General features: G+C 42.1%; 1 protein-coding gene across 1 annotated transcript in view; it reads right to left on the bottom strand.

Moving 5' to 3' along the window:
• Positions 1-20,773, bottom strand: part of nlgn3a (neuroligin 3a) — a 130,034-nt gene that overhangs the window by 24,539 nt on the left and 84,722 nt on the right. The window contains exon 4 of the mRNA XM_061290504.1: positions 19,338-19,523. Coding sequence (XP_061146488.1) covers positions 19,338-19,523 — 186 coding nt within the window. The remainder of the gene's footprint in view (positions 1-19,337; positions 19,524-20,773) is intronic.

Here is a 20,773-nt window from a genome sequence, read left to right as displayed (position 1 = left end):
CTCTAAATATACTGTACGTTTAACTGTGCAGCGCTCATGAGAAACAACAAACCAGAGACAACGTATACCCTGAAACACTCCTTAAGTACAAATCAGAAGTACTATGTCGTGGGAGGGTCAAACTTATGAGTGGCACGTGACTTTGTCTGCTCAGCCGTGAAATGTGGAAGGATGGCAAGCTTCTATTCTTGGCGACATTTTGCCTGTGACAGCCAGATGGGATGGATGTAGTAACTCATTTTTGGGGCCAAGGAAAGCCACTGAGAGGGCACAGTTGCATTTGTGACTGACAAATCATCTCAAGGGGTTTACGTCCCCTTAAGGGGATCCACGGGGGTTTAGCACAACCAGGGCAAGAAAGAATGACAGGCAAAAAGAAAAAAAGCTAAGGGACTAAGTGCCTGCAAAAACAAATTAGCTGTGGGGGTATTGAAGGTAGTGAGCTGGATACCAATGTGGAAGGAGACAGTGGGTGGATCGTATTGCTTACGATGGCCCTTTTCCTTCAATACATTGGATCTGTCTTAAGAGCCTTTAAGAGTCTGTGTCTGATCCCATCTGACTAAAGCATCTATTCAAAGGCTAAACCATTTGCATGTATACAAAGAGCACAAATACGTTACACACGTGCGGCCCACTGAAAATGGATTGTTTCTCAAGGGATACCCAATCTCCAAACAAACAACAAATATCTTCAGGCTAAATGTCATATATACAATATAGTGCACCCACAAGACCGACCCTGGTGTGCGCCCTCAAGTTGTATCATTCAGCAAGCTAATTAGGTACCACATACAGTGCAACCTTTGTTTTCCTGACCAAGAAGATCAAATATTATTTTTATGTAAAACACTGTTAATGAACGGCAACCAGATGGCATGTGGAAGAAGAAAGTCCCTCCCCTGATGTGCTGCAATGCCTGCTCTTCTCGCAAAATGATAAAGCTATTCCTATTAGACCAGCTCCACCTATTACAACCGCTTTAAGGGTCAGTGGTCACGCCAGCAGCTGCATCCAAGCTGATTAACTCTAGTAGCAGACTTAAACGCGCAAGACCGGGCTCAGGTTCCAGCAGCGTAAACATATTCTTCATGTTCTTCTAGCTGTGTGTGAATGTGTGTGTGTTGCTCCTCACCCAGCGTCTGCCAACACTGGCCTGTGCTCTGCCCATTGTGCCACCAGCCCTGCGGCCAGATGCCACGCAGGCTCGGCCTAATTTGAGGTGGCATCCCATGTAAACAGAAAATGGAAATAGGATGGAGATGCAAGGGGCTCGCCTCGTTCCCACACACTGTGAACGTGAACAGGACTCGGGAAAAAAAAATGTCCGTTCGTTAGCACGATTAGGCAAAAACCACACAGCCAATTTTGACAAGACCCTGAAACGGAAGACTAAAGTGAAACAAGAAGAAGCCATAAAATGGTGCAAAAAAGTGATAGTGAGCTGCATGCTTATGACGACGCTAAGCTAATGTCCAGAACAAACTAAAATGTCGTTACAATGCTTCATTAACTACCCCCCACACCCACAATATCCAAAATACTGCTCTCTTTTTAGTGGCAATCTAGTGTATGTATGCATAGAGTGAGACATTGTGTTTGTGTGTCTTATCTGTGTTGAATTGCAGCAGTTTTGCAGCAGCCCATCCCTGGAGAGCACTATGTCTGCATTCACAGCCTCATGCTTCATACAGTAAACTCCCATCGAGTCAATTACGATGGCAGAGTCTTTAGCCACCATAGCCACTTACTATAAGTGCACATTGAAACAACAGGTTTATGACATATGCTGCCATAAAATTACCTTGGAAAGGTTTTACTCGCTGCCCCTGAAAACAGACTCAAACAATTCAAATTGAATCAACTGCAAATTCAGACATTTCAGAGTGCCTAGGGCGGAAGACCGTGAGTTGTGATTGGGTACAATGCTAAAGGAAATCAATCAATTTAAATTGCTTTATTTTGATCTAGAGGCACACAGTGCGCTGATACTGAATTAGTAATTGAGATTAAAATGCGCCGACCAACCATTCGTCAATCTGAATTCCCATCATTTTAGTCTACTCCAAGGCAAAAGTAGAAAATACATCTTTGACAGACATGGATAAACGGGTTTGAGGGCATCCATTTTTCAGAGTGGTGGTATATGTATGTGTGTGTGTGCGTGTGTGTGTGTGTGTGGGGTCATAGGAGGATAAGAGAGGATTAAGGGCAGTAAAAGTTCTCCACGTGGAAAAATAGCACTAAGCCTTCACTCATTACAGTGACGACACAGGTATGTTGCCTTTTCTATGAAATTCTATGCAGTAGTGGTCTGGAAGAACATAACCTGACCTGCAATTATGAAACGATGTTCTGACCTGCTATAAGTGAAGGGTTACATACATATGCTCAACTGAGGTTGACATAGAACCAGCCATTGAGATGTTTCCCATCACTCTATTTTTCCTCCTGTGACATTCAATATGATACATTAGTGTCCTAAATGGAGGCGGTGTGATAGATATTAATTACTTGTCCAATTCAGTTTGTGACATCAATCTGTTATCAGCTGGCACACACCTCTGACTGAAATTAACTGTCACTACTCAATATCCGCTGAGTCATCTCGCTGCTTTATTGCCTTCATTACAATATCAACCCCCTAAAATGCATTTCCGTGTAGTCGGACAAGAACTGCAACAACCGATGTGAACTACGGATGCCGTAACATGTTTATCTATACAAAATAAATATTGTCAAGCAAACACTGATATGGAGTTGTTTCAGGGAAATAATAGGTTCATGGATACCATGGATTTTGGTGTATTTCATAGCTATGCTAGCCGGAGCTGCCAGCTGTGGCCTTGCATCTGTGGATGTGAAACAACAAGCTATTGCTCCTGCTGAGTTCACAGAAATCCGATTTCATCTCGGGGCCACCGAATCTAATACACACCGTCATATTTACTCACAGTTGCAACACATAGGAAACCAATATGACCCTATAGACAGGCGGCGGAGCAGCACAAAATAGAGTTAAATTAAAATGCTTTGAGCAGACTTCCGAAAGCCATCGCAGCTGCTTGGGCTCTGGACCAGATAAGTGAGAATTGTGTGATTTCTACCCTTGAGGGGTTTAATCTGCTTCAATATACAGTACATGGACAAACCCACAGGGATATGTGGTCATTACGCCTTTAGCAAGCAAAAATGGATAAAATAACACTCCCCCTCATACACACTTCTGGGAAGTCATTCTACATGATTTTGGACTGAGTCCATAGGAATTTCTGTCCCGTCAATCTCTGTTTGAGTCCATCCCAAAGGTGTTTGATGGGGCTCTGTCAGAGTTCTTCAACAGTAAATTCATCCAGTCATGCCTTAAGGGATGTTGCCTTGAGCGCTTGGACACAGTGCAAAAAACAGACATTTTGGAGAGAATCAAATTTTTACCCAGCCCATGGGAGCAAATGGGAACGAATGTGAATGAATAGAAATAAAACTGAAATTACTGGAATGAGGCCTCGGCCACATCGGCTAAACTTTATATCACAGTATAAAATGAATCCCTTGACCTTATCGGCTCCTCTTCCTGGCGGTTGTATGAATGGATGGATCTGCAATTTCTATTTAAGTCCAATTAATAAATGTAAATATTCTAACTTTGAAAAATGAAGAATTACAATCAGTCCAAAAATGAAGGAATTAAGAAGCAAATCTTGCTAAATTTGTTTATAGAGTGCCTACTGATGACACTCTTAGCAGTCTTAGCAGTCTTACATTTCATCACATAGTATGTGCGATGTTGCTTTGCTCCCTTGTGCCACTGTTTACTTAGCTTGTGTGAGTCCTTGTATATACACATGCGTTGGCATTCAAGTTAACTCTCTGTATTAAGTTGCCTTTCTGCATCAGCAAACACACCTCCGAATATCAGTCTTATACATTCAAACCAGGCTGCAGGCAGCAGAACAAAAAGAAAATATAGTTGTGTGAGAGAGTGTATAGTTTCCTTTCTTTTGTTTGTTACTTTCTTAGTAAAATGTCATTCGCAGCAGGCAGCAGAATAATAAGAAAATATAGTTGTGTGAGAGAGTCTATAGTTTCCTTTATTTTGTTTGTTACTTCCTTAGTAAAATGTCATTCACAGCAATCTGTCTAGTTCTTCTAAAATATTCTCTCTCTCTCTTGTGTTTTCTTGCCTCTTGTTGCCATGAGAGCAGCTGTAGCCACATGAAATCCCCCGAAGTGGGACGATATGTGGACTTACATGTTGACATGCAATCTGCATGTGGACGTGTGTATTTGTTTGTCTGTGCACAAGTCGGGGTGAGGTGAATTGAGCAGGGGGGAAGGGAGTTGTATTTCCACAGGCCAACCTTTAACTGCAGATAATCCCATAGGAGCTGGACATGCGGGGCCAGAGCTGTATCGTATCCTCGTCTCTGGGTTTGTGTGTCTTATGTGCGTGGTTGCTCCATTTTCTGAATGTTCAAGCTATCAACTGGACAAACAATAAAGCAGTGAAACTCAACCTGCAGCATGGACTGGTCTTAAGCAAACCGGGTTGTGTTTTATTGCTACCATTATTTATTAACTAAGTAATGGTGGAAAATATAAGACTAACATTTTCAAGTGTTGGGTCTAGAATGAAACAAATCTTTCCACAATTACATTAAATTCTGTAAAACAATCAAATGAAAAATAGCTTTCATGCACAAACGTTGCCATAAAGGAACCCAAAAGTCAAATAAAATGCAAACGCACATCTTATCTATCTACACCGGTTGAGCTGGTTGTAAATGGAAAAATCAAACAAGGGAAGTTGAAATACATTTGTATCTATTTCAAGATTAGGAAATCAAGGTGAACACAACTAGTCAATATAGAGCACAGTGCGTTTTAATATGGTGATGCGCTTGCAATAGAAACAGTGGTCTGTATAAGGCACTACAGTTTTATACCACCATAAACGACAACAATAACAGTCACATTGTTAAAATGAATACATCTTGGACAATGTCAGTCAAAACTGAGCATTGTTAGCTTTGGGAAGGCAGAATTTATTATGGCAATCTTATTGGACCTCATTAAATTGTGCAGGTGTAGTCAGTGTTGTAACCCCGATATGGTCATGAGGGGATCCAACTAATATCGATGTTTACATAATAGTGATATCATTAGATTCTAATGATTAGAAGAAAGTTTCTTCCTTGCAGCTTTGGAAAAATGTGCATCAAGGAAGACCATTATAATAATTGCGTAGATAAGCTTCTCCTGGTCTGATTGGAGCATGCAACCCTTTACTCAGTATGTTTTCCAGCAGATAAAATGCTGCTTTAGTGATTGATTTGATAAGACTGATACCAAGGCCTAGGAAAGGACATACATTTTTTCATTTACGAGGGAAAATAAGGCTTAATTGTCATTGGGTTTCTCTAGTGGTCTGTCCTTTATTCATCACTTATTACCATGATTCTATGCATGTCTTGGTTTATTTTTCAGTGTCGATATTGAACAGTAACATGAGTCAAACAAAGGAAATTTTAGGTGACAAGTGAGCTTGAACATGGAGGTGTTGATTGCAGCGTGACTGTACCTTGACTTTATATTTATATCCAACGGCTGTTCAGTAAAGGCAATTAAACTCCATGCTGTGTGTTCTCAAATTATGATTACCTCCTTAAACGAAAGCTACGTTTCAGCCTCTGTGGTGTTTCTCCACTGGATAGCATTCTACTTGATTACACATACATATCTACTTTGCACTCGTACCCATTTTTAAAGTAGTTATTTTTCAGGGACTAAAAACATTTTTTTCTAGAAAAGACAGTACAGGTACGTTATGATGGTGAAAGGACAAATTCAGGCTCTTCGTGTAATTGATGCACATTAAATTATCATTCATTGATCTGAAGCCAGGCTCTCAATCCACACTCAAGATCTTTGAGAGCGTCATTATGGTGGTACATATAAAGAGTGGCTTTCTTTCGAATTTGTTTAACAATATGTTACCATGGCAGAGCTTGCGAGGAAATTTCCCATCGCTGCGTTGTTTCTCAAAAACCAAGAGACAATGCATTTCAGCCTCACACTGATGAGCTAGCTGTGTCTCCCTTGTATTTAGTATGTACCTGCACTTTGCATTCTGGCAAATCTCTACTCGCAGTCAATGTCGGTGAAATCAAGCCCGGGGTGTGTTTCTGCTGTGACAGAAAGCCTATTTTTGGCTCTGATATGTCTCTGTTCCCATGAGCACAATTTAAATATTCACAGTGGCATCTCGCGGTGTCACAGCTTTCCATCGTCCTTACCATCTTCATGAGTTGTGACACGGGGAAACACACTTGTGCTTTTGGCTTCCTGACAAATTAATGCAGCACCGTCTACAGTGTTTGGAGACTTTAACGCCGCAGCGCTGGAGGGACATTGTCTGAACACACACACACGCAAGCGCACACAGATCGTGTCTCGAGGACCCTGAAAGTATCGCCTGTCTGTCTTCTAGGGGTTCAGTTTGTTTTAAATCTTGCATCCTTCTGTACCTGCAAGTGTGTGAAGCATGTTTTTGGTATCACACTCGCCGTCTCCAAGGAGAACTCGGCTCACCGCGCAGCCGCTGTTCGTCGCGGGGTGCCTTGGTCAGGGTTCAAAACATGCTAGTACATGCGGCGGAGCCACTGAGGGATGGTTTGCTCCATGCAGCTGTTTCATAAAGACCGGAGGGAGACGACAAATGGCCGAGGCTGCACAGCAGCGCTGTTTCCCATCGACTCGCCCTCCTCTTTCCTAATGAGCATTCTATTAGAAGGTAGGGGACTGAACTCGGCAGTTAGCCATACGGAGGAGGCTGGCTAACAATGCACGCGCTTAGCTAAACATCTGTTCTCTCTCTCTCTGATACCACCTCCCATTCCTGCTTAATGAAGCCTTCACTGAGAGAGACGGAGTCCCGGGACATGGCGGAGAGCAGCCGCAGACACCCAGGACGGGAACGGCAGTTACTCACAGGCCTCGCGAAAGGTCCGTGTGGAGGAAAGCGTCCCCAATACGACCACAAAGACACCAATTAGATAGTTGCTCTGAGGGGAGCTGTAAGAATAGCATAAAGGGCGAGAGAAGACATTTTTACGAGTTCTGCGCTCAGAAAGTAAACATTCGATGACAGTAGAATGCACAATGCCCTTCTGAAAGTACAATCATCATCATTTCGATGATAGCTTGCAGTTTTCATTGTAGTCATATTCAAATCGTAAAAAAGAGCTGATGATTTATGCGCAGTCTGCATGTTTGCATATTGTTTCATGAAAATTTCATTATTGTTGCACGTAATATGACTTGTGGCTCACTGATTTATGTTTATGCCACTGCAGAGAACAATTAAATGACTCCACGTCAACGCGTGGAGTATGTTAACAACTTTAATTGAAGTTAATAAACTGGGTTTTAAATTAATTCATGGATCATTAATAATAATCATGAATAAATCATCTAGCATAATAAATCTGATATTGTTGATCAGATTAGTTTATTGTTTGTCTTTCTTTAAAAACACATGGGAAAAAGATCTTGAAAAAAATAATCGCATGTTAAATAGCAATCTCAAAATTGAGGAGAAAAAACATCTCAGTCTTTATGCTCCAACATGTTTTACAAGAGGAGTGTTCATTGATCAAGATTAATGGCATAATCAAGATTAATGGCACGCCGCATCGGTTGGTTCACATGTGAGCAATACTGCAGAGGAGGCAGGTTCTCCAGACATCCTTCACTTAAGCACGCAGGAAGATTTTAAGAGCGATGCCTACTCATAGAAACATGATGCGGCTTTATCTTGAGCCCGTTAAAAGCATTATTTGTTTGAGTAAAACGATGAGTCTGCCAAAGGCCTTGACGTGGGTCACCTTGGAGTAAGACTAACTTTTTTCAACAGTCACTTTTGCGGCAAGGACTGGAGAACGCTCTACATGAAGGATGCTTTACAAGAGGGGTAGCGAGAGATTCTGGGAGCTTCCACTTATTCACTTTGAGCAATTAGACGGATGCGCTTAGGTGTGAAAGTAGTTTGGAATACTCGGCAAATTCTTCACAAGGCTACTTACGAGTGCTTCAGTAGAGAATACCAAACAGCTCCTTATGAACAACTTTAAGAAAACACTTTCTTGTGTTTGTCTTTAATTTGCTCATAGATGGAACTTGGTTTTTAGCCTTTCATTCGCTCTCCTTGTCATCGAACAGACGGGAACAAAATCCGTTTGTGATTCACTTCATCGCTCTGCTGTGTCAGCAAAGCTTCTCTCAGCATTTCCTCATGCACATTCGCAAAGACCTCGAGCTAATTGGCTGTGCTCTTGTTGGTTTTCAAGGTTTAAATCAGTGGTTGTGTTTATTTGTGAAAGCCACTGAAAAGTTGGGCAGGCGTTAAATGGCAGCAAGAGCAATTCAAGTTGTTTGCTGTCAGAATGCGACGAGATGCAGTCGCTATTTAAGAAATAAATTAAGGACGACGACTTGTTAATATGTCACAGGATATCAAAGCCATCCCCTGATAACATGTCAAAGAAGCCTTGGCACCCGTGAGCAGAATAAGGAATGACATTAGAACAATCTACTTATATAGTTTTCTCTGAAAAAATATGATTGAAGTCACATTTCTTTTCATGATTTTACCTTTTATCTTTTTGGAATAAAAAAAAAAGTCCGATAATGTTACCTTGGAAGAGGCTGAGAAATGGCAACACATCTACATGCAAATTTATATGGATACTTATGAATTTACACATTATATAATTGAATATTGATTTTTTTTGTGAACACACGTAATGGGAATTTATTTAAAGCACGGAATGTTAAAGTGGCAAGACTATTTTTCAAAAGTGGCGCAGGGCCTGGACATGGACAGTGGGTGCCGTTGAGCCCTGAGCAGGATTAATGGCCTCTATTGCCTCTCTAAGTTTAAACCCTTTTACAGCCGCGCATGCTTTGGATGCTCTTGTTCTGTCAGGTTGTACTGTGTTGGCTCTTTATAGTGGAGCTTCCTGCTTGTCAGCACGTTTGCCTAAGTTTCTCTCATTTGGGAATTCTTTGTGCTCCGACTATGCAAATTTCCCATGGAAGGCTAATGCATTTGCACTGCACAGGGATCATAACAGCAGACAAGCTACTGATGTGAGGGCATGATCACACACTAGCACACAATCAGATGGTCTATGCGGATTGCATTCTTTCAATCACACGGAGAAACACGCCGCAATATACCTACAGCATAATAGGTTATGCAGTTTATACTGTAAATAATAGGCTTTTTATCACGCCGTGATGAAAAGACCATCCAAGGAGAAGTAAATGTATTCCTCCATGCTAATAATCTTTTATAAAGCACCAAATAACTTTGTCCTGTAACACCCGCTATGTATTTCAAAATTAGCCAACACAGTAAGAAAAAACAGTTTGAGGTCATTTTCCCTTCCCGCTGAAGAACCTGTTTATAAATCACATATCCTTTCAAACCTGTGAAATTGATAATGAGAAAAGCGACCACTCTCAGGCGTAGCCGCGGTATCCATTTGTATTCAAAGGCACCGAATGCTTTCATCTGAGAGAAACAGATGCACAGACGCTGAAGAGGTGACCTGGCTCGCCGCAGAGGTGAGCTGCCAGCAACAACAAGCAAACAAGGCTCGTGGTCATCACGAACGGGCAAAGGTCGGCTAATTACGCCATGCTTGTTCATCTGGTGGACAATCACGGAACCGGCTTAACAACACGGACTCCTGCAGCTTGCATGCTAAGAGATGGCAGACGGGTTGCGCGACTATGGACAAGAATAAAAGTGTCTGCCAAGGGAAAAAAAATGGTGATAGGAGGAAGTGGTGAAAAATTTGTGCGCAACAAAGCGAGGGTGAGACGGAAAGCAAGGGAAGGTGTGAGAAGAGGAGGAGGAGGAGGAGGAGGAGGGGTGGGGGAGGTCAGTGGAGACACCGAGATGGGCGGAGGAAGAGGGAATCGAGGGGGGAGGTGGGCTGAACCGGGCCCCCGGTGCTCAGCTGTCGGTGCTTCCTCTGCAGGTGGGAACCGAGCAGTGCCAAGTCGCTCTCTCCCACTCACTCACACAGACACCCATGCATGGCTCAATAATGGATGCTTTACACCGGTGCCAGAGAGAGAGTGAGAGAAAACCGCAAAAGGAGGGCAAGATGCTGTGACGAGAACGAAAATGCTTTCGGAAGCGGCCAGAGAAGGTAAAGAAAATGCCTTTGAGATTAGGGGAAATTGTTAGACGGAAAGACAGCCAGACATCTCCGTCAAGACATTAGAGCGGGCAAGACAGGAAACAGACGTGACCCTGTGCTCTGTAATATGATGATGCTATTGCTTTAATTGATCAGAATCCTAACAGGATCAAAGTATGCTGGGGCACAGCCTGGAGCCTCAGCCACCTTCTCCACGACTGTCACTGTCCATTAGGATGTGCACGAATACGCTCTTGACAATAATTCATCAAAGAGGATTCGTGGATAGCATCCACCTGAGCTGATGACTTAGCCAAAGCCTTTGCTGGGGAACTGCGACTCATCAAGAAACGACATTGTCTGTCGTCCCCTCGTTCATCAGGCGCGATTAAAATTCCAAAAGCAATCTCAGTTCTACATCACCAGATGGCTCTTCTCGTATTGTCTTGGAGAATATTGCTGAGGCAGCCTGTGTGGGCCACATGTTGCGCGAGCTGCCAAAGCCCGTTGCTAGCGGTACGGTGCCACTTCAAAAGACTAACCTCCCAAAGGTTCTATCATTCAGAATTTGACATGGAAATCAAACTTGGGAAAATGTGTCTCGAAGATGCACACTACCAAGTATAGTGTAAAATGTACCTGATGCACTTGAAAGAATCAAGGGTGAAAGTATCCTTCACAGTGAGTTAGGACGTTAATCAACCCATTAGCAAACAGCTATTGTTAATAAATATTATTGAGTTTATAAATGAGTTTCAGTCTGTTGTGCATCGTGAATAAAATGTATGTTTGGGCATACAGATGGTCTGAGGAGGTTCCAAATTTTTTTCACAAAATCGTATAAATCCCATTCTGAACATACGTATTGATGAATCACAGATTTGTGGTTTGGTTTAAAAAGGTCTAATAAGTGTACGATTAATATTGGTTCTGTTTGTGAAGGTCCAATAACTACAATTAAAGGTTTTGTAATAGCAGCACTTTGAAACACTCACCATTCATTTTACTGAATCGAATTATGACCATTTGACTGTAATGTCATATTTAGAATCAATTAATAGCAATTAGAATTTTTAGAAGTATATGTAACGATCTTTGATTAGATTCAAATTTGTTTCACACAAACTCGCATCTTTGACAGTTCCACTGGATATACATTGCCCTGAGCTATCCGTTTGAAAGCAAGGATTTACTAAAGCACTCAATTACCCCCCCGCTACTTTCTCTGAGTTAGTTTTTGACTCTTTAGCACCTATAACTCCATGTTTTATAGGTTCAAGCACCTGCGGCAAGTGGAGACAGACTGATGGCTGGACCAGCAGAATAAACTGCTCACACTGTTTTTGGGCACTTTGTCAGTTTTTCATTCCTCCGCTGGCTGGCGTTCGCTAAAGCTGCCTCCCTCTGATGGACAGCCAAAGCGGAGCCATTTTGTTACTACATATCATTAATTCTGCAGGTCCACATTGTTATGTATGTGGTTGTCAATTGGTAAGGGTTACATGGGAAAAAGAGTACAGGACTAATTTGTATGAAACTATGGACCAAGAAAGAATGTGTGACATTTTCATGCCGATTAAGATGAACGTGGGGTTCCATTCATATTTCTCACTTTTGTTAACCTTGCGATATTTTTCCGACATTTTTGCCAATTTCTCATTGAATAATGCATGACTCTTAATGAGTCTCCTCTGGTCTTTCTGGGTTACGCTTGCATGTTATCTATGTGTGGACTCCCTCCGGGTAATCCTGCTTCATGCCGCTGTCTAAAAACATGCATGTTAAGATAATTAAACACTCGGAAATATTCGTAGGGGAGAATATGTTTGTGTGAAATTAGTAGACTGCATCTCCATAGTGAAGAATATCTTTTTAGGCAGACAACAATGCTTCTCCTGAAAGAGAAGTCATTTTCATTGCAAATTTGACCATAAATGCAGCAAGGCTAACTCATGATGCGGTCAGCTTCTTTACAAAATGGCGGCCACGGTATTGGCACACTTCAAGCAGACGTAGTCAACACAAATAAACACAATAATACCTGCTACATGAGATGGCCCCCCTCCGTTTAATTATCACACTTGTCAATTCAAGTAGAATGATAGCGCACATGACAAGGCAAGCCCCCGTTCTCTCATCTTCCATACCTGTTTTTCACACCCTGATACGCAGACACCCTTTCAGCAAACAAGCATATCAAAAAGCACCAAACACTCAGATAACTTTACACTTTCGAGGTGCTGAGCCCTTTTGACAGCTCAGAAATGGTTTCTATTCATTTTTTGACAATTGTTCAGTTTTCTCTCCACCCCATTGAATTTGCACAACAATAGCTGCCACAGGCACGTGTCTGTATGCGCTGGCTATCTTTCCCCTTCCAAGCTGGAGCAAAGCTGCCCTTATTTGCTCTTAAATGTCTGCCGTCAATGTCTGGCTGCTCCAAGAATGTTACCTGCAATATATGCAGCCAGCTCCACATGTGGATGGATGACTACCTTGAGATATGAGCGGTGAGTCAGGACATTATGGAGGTGTTCAGTCCACAAGGGAAAGTTCCTAGGGGTTCTCACTTCAAAGAGCAAATTCACTCGTGCAATTTTCAAAGGTCATGGGGAGCTGTGATAGTAAAGTTAAGGCAGAGCTATAGCACAACATTTCCACATCCCTCATCAATATATCTTACTGGCCTCTTTCGCCACTTGGGTAATTTGGGGCAGCGTTCATATTGACCTTAGATTGGTATTTCGTGATACAGCCGTGAATAAAGGCACAATTTTTTTCAATACCTTCACGGCAATTTATTTTGACAATCCAGGTCCTTAATAATGTTAAAATGCTGCCTAAAATCTGTACTCTCAATAAAGTTTCGATTATGAATTTGACCATGACACTGATTAAATCAACCATTTTCTAATGACTTCCAACCTGAGCTTGACAGGCATCACGGATTGCGTACATACGTGCGTACATCGAACAGCGACTGGGTGTTCATGGCAATGAATGCGGACTTTAAATCCAGCTAAGGTATCAGCGTGATTTACAGACAAAGATTGATTTGAGGTGCAATAACATTGTTGTGGGTCTTATTCCTGCCATGTACATGTCTGTGATTTAAATACATGCCATGAAGAATGCAGTAGTCTCCGACACGGATGTGTGCCGTTAAATCACACGTAAAGCCTGAAAGGGACGTCTCTTCATGCTCTCAGTGAACTCATGCCGCTAGTATTCATTACAATTCTATTACACCTTGAAGTATTGTCCTCTCAGAGTAGAATTTCAAGCATTGTAAGCAGAGACATTAGTAGTAACTAGGGTAATAAATAGCAACATAATACTGGGAAGCCCATGCTGCGGATGCAAAGCAGTAGAAGAAACTTACACGGTGGTTGCATTGTTACATTAGTAAAGAAGTAACAATTAGCCACGATGTAAAAAAAAAAACCCTTCTACAGTGATTAAATTACTAAAGGCTGTCAGCTTGACAGTTTTTGGCAGCGATAACACGTTTGGATTAATAAAACAACTGTTCTGATTAAGATGGGAGGAAATGCTTGTATTTGGATTACTAGGCCACAGGACTTGTTCTAGAATTGAGTAAAATATGTTTTCAGACCAAGACCAGATAATACAAGTTAATAAAGGTTGGACTGGAGCAAGAGTAATGTCAATAAAATAAGATTTAGAATATAGTTATTGAAAATGTGTCAATTTTATCCCATGAAGAGCAGCCATCGCTCGGTAAACGGTTCCAAAGGTGACTTCATTTGACAAAACCACATTACCGGTGTACCAGTAATGATTGCAGTGTAAATTATGCATTCTTAGCACAAGAGGCATGAACGTGTGTCAGTCATTTCATCACACTTAAGTCACCCTTTCGGAAGCCTGCATGTTTCCAAGCTAATCAGTGCAGCCAAACTATATAGTCATACATCGCTTGCATATTAAGTCACGTCATTTGCAATGTGCATTAGTCAGACGGACTCTAGATACTATAAAGAAGCCATTAAAGTAATAGCAGCTCATGTTTTATAAATTTCAGTGTGTCTCATCCTGTTTTTAAAAAATAAAAAAAATAAAAGCATCTACGCTATTGTTCCCACACATTAGAAATAAATTCACACTTTCCTGACAACAAAGCTTTTTCATCTCTTAGCTTGGTTCAAGGGATTCTTATAGTTTGCTAAGTGCTGTCTTGCATTTCAAAAGCCACAGCCCGTGTTGCACGAGTGTAATAAAGCCGGAGCATTTATGGCGCCCAATAACCCAGAAGTCTTAATAAAAATGAAAGCTGACATTGGCATGAAGGATCCTCCACACTAGCTGTCTTTAATTTCCAAGATGTTCCATTAAAACTGGAGCACTTTCTCACAAGCAGAGCTTTTATCCTGATTGCTTACAGGAAGAGAGAGGGGGGCAAACAACGACCTTCAGCGCTTCTGCAACCCGGTCCCTCCAGCCTGTGTGGACACGTGCGGAGTATCAATACAGTATCAATCAAAGAGTTATCTAGCCTTTCTATGATGGATAGAGCTTGATGTCTCTCAGCAAACATCATCATTGTGTGAATGCGAGGGAGAAGCTCCCTTGTGAAGAAACCGAGGCTAGGTCTACATGTGCACAGATCTTAACCTTTGTTATTATAACCCCAAATTGTTAAAAATCCAATCAGGGTCGCTTTAATATGTGGTTCTAGATCGGATGCATATCGATTTTTTTTGCAATGCGACTGCAGTCTGAATGGCCAGACCTAGAAGTAATCATGGCGAGGAGACAAATTAAGCTCGGGAAGCCAATTGACTGTTTAATTTTCCATGGATCTACAAAGTTTTTATTGGTAACAGTTTTGACCTTGTTTCACTTTAACCTAACCCCACTTGCAACATCAAGCATACAGTGGACATTTGTGGTGACAGCTACGTAGGTACAATTATTACACAAGGCAATGATTTTTTTCCCCTTCTTTTTAATTTCTTTTTATTTTGTTCTGAATGTTTATCTGTATTTTTGTTTTAGGATTTTTGATATTTATTATAATTTTTTTAAATTAATCAAAAGGTTACACATACCGCTCGGTGGCGCACAGGGTAGCACATCCGCCTCACAGTTAGGAGGATGCGGGATCAATTCTACCTCCGGCCCTCCCTGTGTGGAGTTTGCATGTTCTCCCCGGGCCCGCGTGGGTTTTCTCCGGGCACTCCGGTATTCTCCCACATCCCAAAAACATGCTTGGTAGGCCGATTGAAGACTCCAAATTGTCCCGAGGTGTGAGTGTGAGTGCAAATGGTTGTTTGTCTCTGTGTGCCCTGCGATTGGCTGGCAACCGGTTCAGGGTGTCCCCCGCCTACTGCCCGATGACGGCTGGGATAGGCTCCAGCACGCCCGCGACCCCCGTGGGTACTAAGCGGTTCAGAAAATGGATGGATGGGTTACACATACCTCTATTTCACAGGAATCTGATATATTTTAAATCTATTCTCCTCATAACTAAAGTAAAACGTAAAAAGTAAAATGTCTCATGCTTTTGGTGATCTGCTCATTAGCAGAAAAAAAACATGCAAAACATCCCAATTATAATTAGGAGCTGGAGGAAAAAGGCACATTTGCATGTTCAATTAGTCCCAGTGCGATGCCAGATAGATAATCCTCAAGACTGGCTAACGTCCTTGCATCTGAACTTCTTCAGCTGCCATTTTGTTTTGAAGCTGAAGAAAAATAAAGGGACGTCACGTAGACCCCCTCTGCGGGAACACAACTGTTGATCTACATTTAATAAGCTGGTCAAAACCGTTCTCCTGGCAAAGGAGGTTGAGCTTTTAATGACCATTTCTGCTTTCTGAATCTCAGACTTAAAGCTTGATTGTTTGGCGCACAATTAACAGGTAGGCTATCTTATTATTGGCGAAACACTCTACATCCCGCCGACTATTGTGGGAATAGAAGGCGCTAGAGACACATAGCGAGAAAGCGTGTGTCCCCAGCATGCTTTTACTGGCTGTGAAGGCAGGGAGACAGATGGGTGCAGTGAAGAGGGGATTAGATGGGAGCGGCAGGGCAGGAACCCGGGTGTAAAAAAAAAAAAAAATGCAGCCCTCACGAGAGGATGACCAGGCCAGCCTTCACGCTGGCCAAAAGGGGAGGTGGGGGAGGCTTGTGATGGATGTACCCTCTGACTGGAGCCATTGGCACACCCACATGGAGACGCCACCAAGGCCAGGCCAGAGGAGCAGGCAATCAAAGAGAGGCCGGAGGGCTAGGATGATATAAGAGGATCCAGCTTATTAAATAGGCTTCAGGAGGTGCATGGAGCATCTCAACTAAGTTGTCATACTGGCACCAAAAGACTTTGTGTTACATAGAAAGCACAATCTGCACGCAGCCATGACAGGCCGCGTACAGTGCCAGTGGGATTACTGTCATTAGAAGCATGCAAACAGACACACAACACACTCACGCACATGCGCACACACTAGGGAGATTCAACACAATGTGTCAACCCTGATTTACCTCTTCTACCTAACCTGGGCCTCATTATCCTGCATCTGAGCCACACAGGGAAGAAAGAGAAGGTGTATGAGTGCATACTGGCTATGAAGGAGTATCCCATGCTGTCAGATTGGATCATATTCTATTAGAGCCCACTTCACTTTGGCAAAACTGCTTCCACAGTGGCACCTATACCTCGAGTCGATGACAATTTGGAAATGGGTGAATATTTTAGGGAAAAATACGCCTCCAAAGTGAGATTACCCGAGGCCTCAGAAAAATCTCATCATATTTCAGATCAGTGAGATTCTGAATTAATCACTTCACAAGCGTGTTTGATTTTCAGTCTGTTTTTGTGATGTCACCAAAGAACTGTGTCAGGATGACAAAGACGAAAAAATAAAAAACGTGACAACGGTAAAAATGGCCTAATAGCATCGTACATTTTACGCAGTGTTTTTTGGAGGAGGTAAAACTTTTGATAGCTTAGTACTAGCCTCGAACCATCAAACATAGCTAATTACGTTCCTGGTGATGAAACTTGACAACAGTTTCAATTTCAGTTAAATAGCCTCCGATTAGCTTGTAACTGTTTGACAGCGGAAACTTTTATGCCATATAACATTGCACCAGAAACGCTAACCGTTCAGAAGATCCATTAATCAGTCAATCGATTCTTGATATAACATTATAAGAGATCTCACCCACCCTACCAGACTCCACACAGGGAGGGCCAGAGGTGGAATCGAACCCACACCCTCCTAGCTGTGAGGCGGACGTGCTACCCAGTGCCCCACCGAGCCGCCCTGCTAATAAATCACTAACCTGAAAACCAATTCAATGACGTTCGCAAATGCTAATATTGCAACTTGTTACGGAGGCAGAGCAACTATGTTAAGGTTCCGGAAGTGACGTCAGAATGTCCTGCTGTTCAAATCGGAGGACAGAAAGACAACTTTTCATGCAGTGCAGAGTTTAACAGAAAGATGGCATCACACAGACGACTTTTGCCACGACTTCAAGTTCCAACAAACATACACTATTAAGTTAAAATAATGACCAAGACATTAAGACAGCATTACTAGATACCCGTTTCTAAAGTTTATTATTTTTATTAACATCCTGTCAATTACGGCTACAGCAAGACAATACGATGGGATTAAAAATATGACTAAAACTTGGAGGAAACACAGGTTTTATTTTAATTAATCCACAAATAAATTTGGTGCAATTACAGGGATCAATGCTGTGTTCAAACTGACTTCCACTCGATAAATTGCAGCAAGTCCCGGCTTTCTATTTTTAACTACCAGGTATCTTTTGAGTTTTTGCTGGCGCTTTTTTCCCATCAGTGGCATGCTTACTGCAAGTACAGCACCATTCAGGGTGGAAAACAAACTCGGTAATATCCCATTTACTGGGAGGCAGGAGATGGTTTCACTGGCAGTATAATAACAGGCTACATGAAGCGTAGCATTATAGAGTGGGAATAAAAGCAGCTTGATTGGTAAAAATTTAATTCAAAAGCAGACCTCGCCCATCTCATAAAATTGAAGCAATTAATAATATTTTAATGCAAATTGGAGTGTAGCAAACACATGACCATTTCTTAGCATTTTGGGGGAAATTAAAGGACAGTTTTTACACGCATTTAAAAAACTAAAAAAAAAAAAGATTCAACCCAAGCAAAATGAAAAAAATAATTTAATGCAATCTACTATCTGCCACGTACAGTTTAAGCATCTTATTCTGCCAACCATGCGTGTCCAAAGTACCTTGTTAGTGGCTGCTTTACAAGCGGAGTAAATGTGTGTATGGATGTAAAATGTGAAGATTTCTCATTTAGAATATTAACCAGCAAATAAACATCGCTTTACAACAGAATGGATGCAATACAACTGCGTCAACAGGATGAGTAAATATGTGAGTGAAGGTAATAATTCAAGGTTAAGAATGATGCAGTTACTGCATCGCTCTGCAGGGTGTAGCAGGAATTTGACATTCACGGATGGATCCCACAGCGGTGGCTCGTTAAAGTAAGTCCGAGCCACAATTTACTTCTTAATTCAATGATGCATCAGGGAAGTATGTCTATGAGGCATTCTTACTGCAAGCACAGGTTAAGCACACATGCTGCACTTACTATAAAAGACATAGCCAACGAGAGTAGTATATTATTATGAGACAGCATTAAGGAAGCCTGAGGAGAACATTCCCTACAAAGAGAAGAGTGGTGCGCGTGTGTGTCTGTACATATGTGTTAGTCATTTAGAAGGACTGAATGGCTCTTCCAAAGTGCATCATGTTGTTAATCTTGTTCACATACAAAAAAAATTATACCCGCAGGTACATTTCTGACATCTAAAATGAGGCGGGGAAGGGGGGGGGGGTTACAAGCAAAAGCAGCAAAGCATCACAGGACCCACATGTGGAATTTCCCCGTGGTATTGAACAACAGAATAATTGAAATGCAAACACCTGCTCCAGACGGCATTTGTCATGCTGTAATTTCCATTACTCAATGACTGCCACTCTGGCTTTGCCAGATTCTAATACCAAACAGCCCACCAGCAGGTAACAGCTGCACCCCCCTACCCACTATCACCAGCCCAATTTTGACAGCACCATATGTACCTTCAGAGTGGTGGGAAAGGGTTAACAGGCTGACGCAGGAAGCTCCAATGCCAGAACCAAACACGGTGATGCGGTTGGAGTCCCCTCCAAAGAAGCCGATGTTCTCACTGATCCACCTTAAAGCTTGGATCTGATCCAGCAGTCCGTAGTTCCCTTTAGCAGCCTGGTCCCCGGTACTGAGGAAGCCTGAAACACATTCAGATAAGGAGATTTGAAACGCATACACTGGAGAGACAATGTTAAACTTTTATACTGAGTGCTCAAATAGGCTTTTGAATAAAGTAGGATGTTTGTGACTTGCAAAAAATATGATCTGAGGACCAACATTGGACCAACATTAGGTACAATGTGGAGTCACTCCTCCTACTTTGACTTTAACCTCCACCATTGCTAAATTTCAGCAACTCCGTCAACTACACATGCTAATATTAGCATACCTTAGTTCTCATTTGTGTAGTATTGTATTCAAAGTCTCACATCTCATCTCATTTCAAATTAAAGTACAGAGGTGACTTAAAAATTGTAAATCCTCTTTACCCATTGAAATAAATAGAAATGCCATTTAACTAAGCTCTGATTTTAAAACTAGCTGGCCTATTCATCACTTTATAGGATAAGCGGTTCAGAGAATGGATGGCTGGATGCGATGGATTTAGCATGAGGCGATCAGACATTTTATTGGGGTTCTCCATCATAATGGCCCTCCAAAGGAGACTATCATTGCAATGTGGCCCGCGACAAAAAATAGACACCCCTGTGTCGTTATACTCTCGTAGGTCTTGTGTATTGTGTTTAAAAATGTATCATCAACGTGAAAGGTTACATATCTGCTAACCGTCACGCCAGTTGACAGCTACGATGAAATCATGACTTATTCGATGACAAGGTTGTTGGTAAAATAGGAATGTGTGAGGACCCCATGCCATTTAGCATCTTATGGGAAATAAATGTCATGTCACCCTGGGTGAACACCCATCATCTGATGTATTGATCAGTCCAGATGATAACCTTATGGATCACTGGGAAAAAAGGGAGCAATGGTCATATGTTCAAGCCATAACAAGGGCATCCTTTATCTTCATTTTCAGTTCATTTCGTAAATCCCTCACTCGATAACATTCCCAGCAGGTTCTATCCACGGACATTCCCAGAGCGTCACATGCTCAACAATGTTTGATTTGGATAGTGACTCTCTCTTGGGCCCATCAGACCTCATACGGAATTATTTCACCACCCTGTCTCAGCGGCTCTCACGGGCCCAAGCCCTGCTGAATGATGGATAATCGAGAGCTAAGGGAGAAGTTCAAAGGCAGGCACGCCCCAAAGTCCCGACGGTGGTCTCAATGTCCATCAAGCCAGAGAACATGCATGCGAGGGGACAACTATGAGATGTGTGGACACAAAGAAGCAGCCCTCCCTCCAAGGACTGCTAAACA

Source organism: Syngnathus typhle, linkage group LG1, assembly GCF_033458585.1.
Source record: "Syngnathus typhle isolate RoL2023-S1 ecotype Sweden linkage group LG1, RoL_Styp_1.0, whole genome shotgun sequence".
Classification (NCBI taxonomy): domain Eukaryota; kingdom Metazoa; phylum Chordata; class Actinopteri; order Syngnathiformes; family Syngnathidae; genus Syngnathus; species Syngnathus typhle.
The sequence above is the reverse complement of the archived record's forward strand: the minus strand, read 5'-3'. Positions and strand labels throughout refer to the sequence as shown.